General features: G+C 67.3%; 1 protein-coding gene across 1 annotated transcript in view; it reads left to right on the plus strand.

The window, feature by feature from the left end:
* SYT7 (synaptotagmin 7) overlaps window positions 1-7,835 on the plus strand; it is a 62,546-nt gene extending 54,711 nt beyond the window's left edge. Inside the window, exons 11-15 of the mRNA XM_054725719.1 lie at window positions 1,866-2,136; window positions 5,357-5,526; window positions 5,667-5,781; window positions 6,280-6,479; window positions 7,731-7,835. Of these exons, the coding sequence (XP_054581694.1) occupies window positions 1,866-2,136; window positions 5,357-5,526; window positions 5,667-5,781; window positions 6,280-6,479; window positions 7,731-7,835 (861 nt within the window). The remainder of the gene's footprint in view (window positions 1-1,865; window positions 2,137-5,356; window positions 5,527-5,666; window positions 5,782-6,279; window positions 6,480-7,730) is intronic.
* Window positions 7,836-10,743: the final 2,908 nt, after the last annotated feature.

Consider the following 10,743-nt stretch of genomic DNA (forward strand, 5'->3'; position numbering starts at 1 on the left):
TGGTGACGCCCACTGGCCCCTCCCCCCAGGCCACCTCCAGTCACCGGACTCCACCCCAACCTTTGGAGAAAGGGGAGGGGGCGGGAGGTCTTTGCAGGCCCCAGAGCAGCAGAGCGCCAGGGGCCAGACTACAGAGCCGGACTATGGAAGGGCCTGAACCCATTTAACCCTCCCAGGAGCCTCATGAGCCAGGTCTCGCAGTCCCATTCTGCAGATGCGGAAACTGAGGTTCAGAGGGCGTGGGCTGGTGTGAGGAGGAGCACCAGGGGAGAACTGCGTCTGGGGAGGGAAGCCGGAGAGCCCTCGTCCACCGTGAGGAGGAGCAGGGGGCAGCTCAGCCCCCGTCCAGCTCCAGGCGGGACCAGGGTGTGGCGGGCACTGACCCGGGTTTGAGCATCCCCTCACCGCTCGGCGGCTTGATGCCAGCCAGTGATCTGCCTGGGCCCCAAACCAAACTGGAATACTGCCGCGCCGCCCCCTCCGATGCTGCGGAGAGTGTGAGGGCCAAGCCCCCGGCTCAGGGCAGGGCCAGGCGCGCGGCAGCGGCGGCTACTATCACCTGTGACTGGGGTGCCTCTCCCCCGGGGCCGGCCACTCCGCACTGGCTTGGGGGGAAGGCTCCACCTTGCCCTGGGACGTGGGCCTGCTTTGGTGGCAAGAGCGGGCCTCAGAGGCAGAGAGGGTTCGTGTGGCTGTGCAGTCTCGGGCGTGTGACTTAACCTCTCTGAGCCAGTCTCCCCAGCTAGAGCGCTGATCACTGCCCGGCCCGCTGTTGTCGGGAATCGGTAAGAAGGTGATGTAAGAGTCTTCTGCCATGGTAGGTGCACCCGCGTGTATTCTCATCACCGAGACTGTTTAGGGTTTCAGAGCTCGGGGCCAGCTCTCCAGGAGGAAGGAGGAGGCTCCCGTGGGGCAAGTGGGGAGAGACCACAGGGCTCGGCAGTTCCACCTGGGCCCGAGGAGCTCTGAGTGCGGGATGCCTGGGCCACGTGAGCCCCCTGGGTTTGGGGTGCGGTCGGGGTGGGACCCAGGAGGCCGGAGTGGGCAGTGTTCTCAGACCTCCCCAAGGAGCAGCCACAGCTGAGAAGACTTGGCTGGGGGACCCGCCCCCAGTTCCCTCCTCTTTCAGGGTCGGCCTGGGAACGGGACCCCATGCTGCCCTCCCTCCATCTGCCCAAGTGTCCGCCCCGCCAAGGGGTGGGGACTGAATCAGGGGAGTCTTCCCTCCCAGTGTCCTCGCCTGGCGTGTGTACTGGCATCTGAGGCTCCTTTTAAACAACTCTGCTGCCCACCCCCAGGGCCCCCCAACCCCGTCACATCAGGCTCCCCAAACTCACCTCTCCTTCTGTAAACCTCACCACCCTCAGAACCCCAGTCACTGTCCGAGGAGAGGTCACAGGTGTGCACAGTCCCCTCATCTGCTGGTGGGTGTGTTTCACAAGACACCCTACAGGGCTGCGGGGGTGGGAAGCTGGCGGAGGGAGCTCAGGGGCCGAGGGGAGGTGGGGGCAGCCTGGGGTGGAGCAAGGAGGGCAGTGGACCCGGGGCATCCAGGTGAGGCTGGGGAGTGGGGCGCGCACTGCCCTGGGGTTCAGGAGACAAGGGGGGGGGCGAGCCAGCTCTGCCCTCCCTCACTCCCCCTGTGAGCCTGTGCAAGGCTCCTGCCCTCTGTCTGAGCATCCTCACCGGGTGTGGATGTGGGCGCCCCCCCCCCCCCCCCGCCCAGCCCCATGGCGACCAGAGGGACAGAGCAGCTCCCAGCTCTGGCCCGGCTTGGGGCGCAGAGAGGCCTCCTAACGGCGCTGGGCCGCCGTGGGGGCTCCGGGAAGCAGAACCCTCCCAACCCCGCCGGCCTCCCCCCCCAGCTCTCCCCAGGCTCCGAGGAGGACGAGGCCCACGAGGGCTGCAGCCGCGAGAACCTGGGCCGCATCCAGTTCAGCGTCGGCTACAACTTCCAGGAGTCCACGCTCACCGTGAAGATCATGAAGGCCCAGGAGCTGCCGGCCAAGGACTTCAGCGGCACCAGCGACCCCTTCGTCAAGATCTACCTGCTGCCGGACAAGAAGCACAAGCTGGAGACCAAGGTCAAGAGGAAGAACCTGAACCCCCACTGGAACGAGACCTTCCTCTTCGAAGGTGAGGCTGGAGCCGCCGCCCCCGGTCTCTGTCCCTCCTCCGCACCCACACCGGCACACACGTGACCGCAGGCGCAGATGCACATGTTCGGACACACACACACACACACACACACACACACACACACACACACGCCCACACAGCACGTGTCCCGCCCGGCTAAGCGGCTGCCTGTGTCTAGCTGGGATTAGGCTGCAGCGCTGAGTGGGGCCGCCTCACAGCCAGAGGCTGAGGAGGAAAGCTGGTGCTGGGCTCAAACCCAGGGCTCCCGGGAGGAGGGCAGGGGGGAGGGGGGAGCCCGCAGGGTGCCCAGGTGGAGCCGCTGGAGCGACCGTAGGCGAGTGGTTAAGAGCACAGGCGATGGCCCAGGCCTCCGGGGTGTGGATCCCAGCTCTGCCCCTTACTAGCTGTGTGGCCGGGCAAGTTCCTGAGCCTCCCTGAGCCGTGGCTTCAACAGGAAGTCAGCAGGTTGTAAAGCACTCCCACCGCCTCCAGGAACCACGGCCTGTGGGGCGAACGCCCCCCTCTCCCCTGCAGCCCTTCCTCCTCTCTCATCTCTGAGGTTCGCAGTAAAGGGAGCCAGGGTGGGAGCCGGGCGTGACTCCTGCCCCAGGCCCTTTGGAGACGCTCTATCCTTTCCCCACAGCCCAGCTCAGCCAGTGAGAACAAACCCCCTGCCCCGGCTCTCAGAACCTCCAGCACGTACCCCAGGGACTCTCTGGTGCCCCAGCCATCTGGCACCCTCCCCCCCTCCTTCTGCGAGGCGGCAGCCAGCTCACCCCTGAGCAAGTTACTGATGGGGAGCGCACGGGTGCTCCTGTTTCAGCGTGGGGGTCAGTTTAGAGCTGGTACAACCAGCAAGAGGCTCAGCCATCTGGAGGTGTATGGAGCCAGTTCGTGGGATAACGTTTATGGGCAGAGCCCCAACCCGCCGGTCCCTTCTGCAAAATTCATCGAGCATTGACTCTGAGCCGGCATTTTCGTGGGCACGGGAGGCGGGGGGGGGGGTGGGTGTGCAGAGCAGAACTGTGGCCCTCGAGGCTCCCCTGGTCCAACGGAGGACATAGACGTGTGACGACTAAGCCGTGCGCTGCGTGACAGGAGCTGCAGGAACCTGGTGTGAGCGCCCTTGGTGGTGGTGGAGGGCATTTCCCAGAAGAAGGGCCATTCGAGTTGGGTTGTGACGGGTGAATAGGAGTTTGCCAAGTAGCAGACTGCCTCCTCCGGTGTGGACGGGAGCTGGCGCGTGCGCGCAAGGACCTCTTGGAACCTCCAGCGTCGCCAGGGCCCTCGTCATGTCGTCATGCATTTCACCTGGAGGAGTGCCCAGGTCACCTGGGTCAGGTGCAGGCCCCTCAGCAGGAGGAGGGGCCCTGGAGGAACGGAGAGGCTGGAGGTTCCGGAACGGGGGGTTTCGTCTTCTGCCGCCCCTGCTCCCTCCTGGCTGGGGCTGCTCTGTGCGTCTCGCGTCCGTGGCTGAAGGCGCTGGAACCCTCCAGAGCCCTCCACCTTCGCCATCGGTCCGGCTAAGCTGTTGTGTCCTCGCTCCTTCCGGTTCAGACCCTGGATCGGGATCCGATCCCCTCAGGCCTCCAGGCTGGTCTGCGCCCCCTGCACCTCGCAGGCCGGCCCCTCCTCCGGCAAAGCCTCCCCAGGTCCAATGGCTCCAGCTTCAGACCTGCCCCTGGCTTCCCAGCACGTCTCCATCCATCCTCGCTCCTTCCCCGCTCCCCTCGGGCCTCAGCTCCCGGCACCCTGCACCCTCCGCCGCTCCGTCGGGCCGTTCCACCGGCACTTGTGCCCGTGTTCGGTGATTGATTCACTTAACAAATAGGCATCGAGTGCCGCTACGGGCCAGAGCAGGCAGATGCCGGGGCCGGGGGCTGAGGACAGAGAGCCCTTCCGAGTCAGACTCACGGACACAGACAGACAGAGCTCTAGCACGGCCTGTGATGCTGCGAGAGGGGAGTGCTGGAGTGTAAACGGCGACCTGACCCCATCGGGATGTCAGGAAAGAAAGCGGGGCGGGGGGGGGGGGGGCGCCTGAGCTGCCAGGCAGGAGGGCAGGACGGAGGCCGGGGCGGCTGGAGCCCCGTCATTGAGCGAAGAGTGGGCACGAGAGGAGGGAGAGGACAGCGGGCCAAGTCGGAGGAGGGTTTGGAGCCCAGGCGGGCGCACGGCTGTTGTTCTGAGTGCCCTGGGGGCCCCCCCGAGAGGCTTGAGGCAGGAGAGGATGATGCCGTTTCTATTTTTGAAAGCTCACGCTGGCCGAGGTGGAGAGCCGGCTGCAGGGGCGAGCGGGCAGGGCGGTTTGGAGGCTCTTGAGACAGGTGCCCGGGCTTGGGTGAGGGGGGGGCCGGGCTTGGGTGAGGGGGGGGCCGGGCTTGGGTGAGGGGGGCCGGGCTTGGGTGAGGGGTGCCCGGGCTTGGGTGAGGGGTGCCCGGGCTTGGGTGAGGGGGTGCCGGGGAGAAGGCCGCGTGGGACCTGTTGAGGAAGGTGGGGAGCATGGCTGGTGCACTGGGAGGAGGCGGAGGGAGTGCGGGGTCCCGGCCTGTGCGTCCAGCCCTCTCCCACTTCGCTGCCTCTGCCTTTCCCTCTGTGGGTCCCCCGGGCCTCCCAGGCGGGGCTGCTGGCCCAGACTCGCCCCGGGACAGTGGGCGATGGCAGGGCTGCCAGAGGGCAGGGACCACAGCGGTCCCGGAGCCGGATCCGCGGTGAGGGCGTGGGTGGTCCCAGTGCTGCCGCAGTGGCTGTGGGACTTGGGCAGTGATTTGAGCCATCTGAGCTCAGTCTCCTCATCTGTAAAAAGACAAGAGAGCCGGCCGGCGTGGCTCCGTGGTGGAGCGTCGACCCATGAACCGGGAGGTCACAGTTCGATTGCCGGTCAGGGCACGTGCCCAGATTGTGGGCTCCATCCCCGGTGTGGGGCGTGCAGGAGGCAGCCCGTCAATGATTCTCTCCCATCATTGATGTTTCTATTTCTCCCTCCCGCTCCCTTCCTCTCTGCAATCAATAAAAATATATTTTAAAAAAAAAAAAGGACCAGAGAGCATCCGGAGATTGTCACTGGGAACCGCTGAGGTGATGACGGTTCTCACTGAGGCTCCGGGGCCGGCCCAGGCGGCGGCGGGAGGGGGCAGGCCCTCCGCCCAGGCGCCGCCCAGGCGCCGCCCCCCCGCCCCCGCCGCGGCCCCCGCCTCACGGCGCCGTCTGTCCCCAGGTTTCCCCTACGAGAAGGTGGTGCAGAGGGTGCTCTACCTCCAGGTCCTGGACTACGACCGCTTCAGCCGCAACGACCCCATTGGGGAGGTGTCCATCCCCCTCAACAAGGTGGACCTGACCCAGATGCAGACCTTCTGGAAGGATCTGAAGCCATGCAGCGATGGGAGTGTAAGGCCCGGCCCGGGCCTGGGTGGGGGCTGGCGGGTCAGGGCTGGGACCCAGGCCCCGTTCCGCTCAGTCTCGGGGGGGAGGGGGGTCAGGCGTGCTGTGGGAGGGGTGCCCCCCAGCTCACCCGCCCTGTCCCCCAGGGGAGCCGAGGGGAGCTGCTCCTGTCGCTCTGCTACAACCCCTCTGCCAACTCCATCATCGTGAACATCATCAAAGCCCGGAACCTCAAAGCCATGGACATCGGGGGCACGTCAGGTGCGGGCCTCCTGCGGCGCGGGGGGCGGGGGCGGGAGGCTCGGACACGGGGTCATGCTGGGTGTGGACGGCGGGGTCCACGCTGTTCCCATCCCCCCCCCCGCCCACCTCCAGTCTCCACTCCTCTGCCCTAGAGCCCTGGGCCCAGCAGCCTCCGGGCAGCGTCCTCTCGGACTGTCCTTCCCAGACCATGAGGCAGGGGCACTGCGGGGGGCCTGGCTCGGACCCCAGCTCCGACACCACGCGCTTGTGGCCTCGGGGGAGACCCGGCCTCTCCGGCTGGGTTCCCGCCTCCGAGTGCAGGAGGGCAACGGGGTGGCCGAGTCCCCCTCCCAGCTCCTCCGTCCAGCGGTCCCGACCCCTCTCTTGCTGGGGGCTCTCCTGACCCTCCGCAGACAGCACACAGCCCCCCCCCCGCCCCGCTGCCACCCGGGGGAGACGGGCGCCCTGGGGAGCCGCCCGCTGCCGGCTGACCCTGCCCCCCACCCCCGTGCCCAGACCCCTACGTGAAGGTGTGGCTGATGTACAAGGACAAGCGGGTGGAGAAGAAGAAGACGGTGACGATGAAGAGGAACCTGAACCCCGTCTTCAACGAGTCCTTTGCCTTCGATGTGCCCACGGAGAAGCTGAGGGAGACCACCATCGTCATCACCGTCATGGACAAGGACAGGCTCAGCCGCAACGACGTCATCGGCAAGGTAGGGCGGGGCCGTCCTCACGACGCAGGAGGGAGGTGGGCGAGCACAGGGCGGGCCGCGGGAGAGAAGGGGCCACCCCCCCCCGCCCCCGCCCCCGGGCCTCTGAGGATGAGGGGGTTGGGCCGGCGAGTGGTGCTGTGGCTCGGTCCCCAGAACTGCCAGGCGGAAAGGCAGGGGAGGAAGGACTGCCCGGGATCCCAAAATGACCTTCGGGGAGAGGACCTCGGAGCAGCGTCCCCCGGGGGCACGTCCCACCTCCCCTGCTTCAGCTGTGTGGCCTTGGGCGAGTCCCCGGCCTCTCTGAGCTTCGGTGCTCTCACCCGTGAAAAATGGAGCTCCTGCTCCGGACTCTGCAGGACTCCCGGGGGGGGGGGGGTAAGAGAGCCTGAGGCCGTCCCCCTGAGGGCTGTCCCCCTGAGGGCCGTCCCCCTGAGGACTGTCCCCCTGAGGGCTGTCCCCCTGATGGCCGTCCCCCTGAGGGCTCTCCCCCTGAGGGCTCTCCCCCTGATGGCCGTCCCCCTGAGGGCTGTCCCCCTGAGGGCCGTCCCCCTGAGCGCTGTCCCCCTGAGGGCTGTCCCCCTGAGTGCTGTCCCCCTGAGGGCTCTCCCCCTGAGGGCTGTCCCCCTGAGCGCTGTCCCCCTGAGGGCTCTCCCCTGAGGGCTCTCCCCTGAGGGCTGGCCAGAAAGCCGTGCCCGGCCGGAGGTTTTCCAGGAGGTGCCCTGTGGCAGTGCCCGTGGCAGTGCCCGTGGCAGTGCCTGTGGCAGTCCCTGTGGCAGTGCCTGTGGCAGTCCCTGTGGCAGTGCCCGTGGCAGTCCCTGTGGCAGTGCCTGTGGCAGTCCCTGTGGCAGTGCCTGTGGCAGTCCCTGTGGCAGTGCCCGTGGCAGTGCCTGTGGCAGTCCCTGTGGCAGTGCCCGTGGCAGAACCCTTCCACTTTCCTACTTGGAAACAGCTGTTCCTACTCGGTAATGTTTAGCGTTAAGCGTGTGAGCCTGGGAGGCCCTCACTCCGAGCAGGCCTCACCTTCCGGAGCCTCGGTTCCTCCTCGCCAGTGAGAGTGGGGTCCCCCTGCCCCACAGGCCGGCGCCAGCCTCCCCTGGAAGGGCCGTGGCTGGCGGGGCGGGGAGGAGGGGCCTGGCGAGGAGCTTGTCACCGTGGTCCCCATGATCCTCGGCGGCAGGGTCTCCCCTCCTGGGGCAGGGACGGTGCCGGGGGTGGGGGGGTGTGCGTCACCAACGCGTCCTCTCCCCCCAGATCTACCTGTCCTGGAAGAGCGGGCCCGGGGAGGTCAAGCACTGGAAGGACATGATCGCGCGGCCGCGGCAGCCCGTGGCCCAGTGGCACCAGCTGAAGGCCTGAGGCGGCAGAGAAGGCCCGGGGGCCCCCATCACGCCCGCACCACTTTATGCACAACGCCCGGCCTGGCCCCTGCCGCGGGCGAGGGAGGACCCTGCCGGCTCGGCCAGGGAGGGTCCCAGAGCTCATCTGGGCCCCGTTTCAAGAAGCACCAGCCCCCTCCCCCGCCAGGCCAGCTCTGGGGGAGGGGCCGTGGGAGCCATCTTCCTGCTTTGCCCCTTTACCTTCCTGACTTGCTGAGACTAAAGAAGTGGGGGAGGTCATGAGAGCCAGACGGGACAGGCAGATCCCTCCAGAGGCCCGCCAGGGGGCACCGTCCCCCGTTTTCTTTAAGGCGGTGCCTGGAGTGGAGCAAGGTCCAGGAGAGGGGAGGCCGAGGTGATGGGCCCCGGCCTGGCCAGGAGAGGCCTGACCCAGGGCAGTCTCAGGTGCCGGCTGGGCCCTGAATGCCAAGGACAGCGTAGAGCCCCTCGGGGGTCCCGGAGCCGCAGCCCTGTGTACTTGTGTTGTGTCCACCGTGTGTGTATGTGTGTGCACGTGCGTGCATGTGTGTGGGTGGGGGGCTCACTCCCTGTCCCCTGGGGCCAGCGGTGTGCAGAGAGGGCAGGGTTTCATGAAGTGAGGTGGGCTGGAGGCCGGAGGGGGCAGTGCACTGAGCCAGGGGCAGGAGAGGAGAAGCAGGGAGGGGTGAGGAGGGGTGGGGGAGGGCTGCGTGGGGAAGAGGGGCAGACACCGCTGGGCTGAGAACTGGGCTGCCTCCAGCTGTACCCCCCTCCGCCCCCCCCCCCAGGTCCTCTCTCTGCTCAGGCTTCTCCAGTAGCTCCTTCCCCGTTGACGTCATTCATCTCATGAACATTGTTTCACCTTTTAGGCACCTACTGTATGCATCCCATTCCGCCTTTAGGCACCTACTGTATGCATCCCGTTCTGCCAGGACCCACTTCCTTCCAGAGACACCCTTGTTCCTCCCAGATCACATAGCCCAGCCCCGTTGGCAATATTCTACCGGAGTCTCACTTCTTTCCCCTTCATCTCGCCCTGTCCGTGCAGACCTGCCCCCACCCCCACCCCCCCACACACTCCGCCCCCCTCCATCCTCCTGCTTGCTCACCTTCGCTGTCACCGTCTCTGCTCCTGCATCTCCCATTCTTCTCCAGGAGTGTCCCCTCCCCTCCCCCCTGCTCCCTGTCCTTCTGGGCAGCTCCTGCTCCCCTTCTCAGTTCAGGGCAGGGAAGCAGGGAAATTTCCGGGGCCCAAGAGAGGAGGGACAGGTGAGGGGTGAGTGGAGGAGGTGGGGAGGGATGTGGTGAGTTCGGAGGTTTCTCAGCCTCCGCTGCTGCAGATTCCGGCCCCTTGGCGACAGCAGATTCGGGGTTACCCACTGCTTAAGCCCGCGCATCCCCCTAGGGGGCCTGGTATTGATACCTGACGGCTTCCTCCCATTCCGGGGGTCCGCGAGCCGGGACCTGACATTCCCGGCGCCCACCGCCAGGTGGCGCCAGGACACCGCAGTCGGTGACCGCGCTCTCGGACCAAGGCCTGCCCCAGACGGGGGCGGCCCCCCGGGAAAGGAGAACTCTGGACAGGGCCCCCGTTTACAGAGCGTGGCCACGGCGTGGGCATTTGGGACCATCCTCCTTCCGTAGGCGCCCCCTGAGCGGAGCATTTTTCCCGGATCAAACTTGCTGACATTGAGTCGCACCCCTGCGCCTAGGAGCCGGAGGAAGGTCCCGCAGTCGGTGGGTCGTGCAGTCGAGTGGAAAGTGCTCGTGGCCCCCATCCCTTGTAACCCACATGTTTCTCTAGGGTAGCTTTGCTTAAACTGGGGGTCTGCCCGTCCTCCCCGAGCGGGCTGGGGACCAGCCCCCAGAGGGGACGGGAGGGCGGGGGCTCCGGAGGCTGTGGGGGAGCGAAGAGAGGGTGCTGTCTCGACAGGCAGAGGGGGCCCTGTGCCCCTGCACCCCGCGGGAGGCGATCGAGTGAGCGAGCCGGGCCCAGGCCCCCTCTGCCCTGCAGAGCCCGGGGCGGGGCGGGGCGGGGGGGGGGGGGGGTTGCACTAATTTGCAGAGTGGGCGGGGCAGATGCAGCCTTTCTCCCGCCCCCAGCCCCACCCACTGGGTTCTCAGCCAATCACATGCAGAACGCATCTCTGCGCGGTGTCCGTTCCCAGTCTGACCTCGGCTTCCCCCCCACCCGCACCCCGACGCGCGGCCGGAACGCAGGAGAGGGGCGCAGGCGGTGGGCCAAGGACCCGGTGCGCTGTCACGGGGAGGGGCGGGTGGTCCGGGGTGAGGGCGGGGCTGGTCAAGGGAATGGGGGAACGAGGACGGGGGTGGGCACCGGAGCCCTGCCGCCATCCCAGGACCTTGGGCAAATCACCCACCCTCCCGGGGCCTCAGTTTCCCCATCTGTAAAATGATGGCAACAATACTTCACCTACCTCATAGGGGAGGTTGTGAGGCCGCCGCCACCTGGGGTCAAGGTGTGGGCCGGTGTGCGGGGGGGATCTGGGGGGGGCTGGGAGGGGCTCCCCGCGAGCAGCGTGTTATTCCTGCAGCCGGAAGCAAGGCCCGCCGGCCCCTCCCCACCGCCCGCCCCGCCCCAGGGCGCGCGGCCTGGGCCCACCTGTCTCCTCCGCTGCGCCCCCGGCCCCTTTCTGAGCGTCCTCTCCGTCTTCGTGGGCCCCTAGACTTAGTCGTTACCTGTCCAGGTTCCCTTTCTTGTGACGTCTCCCCAGGGCGCTGCTGTACAGACCCCACCGCCCAGGGCCTCCTCCCGCCCACCGTGCCCGCACCAGGAACACAGCCACAAACACGCGAGGGGGCCCCGGACCCCCAACCCGCTGGGGCCCAGGGGTGGGGGCTGGTAGCCGTTGTTTGTATTGTGTTGGGAGTCCTTGAGCGCAAGTGTT

The sequence above is a fragment of the Eptesicus fuscus genome, chromosome 13 (assembly GCF_027574615.1).
Source record: "Eptesicus fuscus isolate TK198812 chromosome 13, DD_ASM_mEF_20220401, whole genome shotgun sequence".
In the NCBI taxonomy this organism is placed as follows: Eukaryota; Metazoa; Chordata; class Mammalia; order Chiroptera; family Vespertilionidae; genus Eptesicus; species Eptesicus fuscus.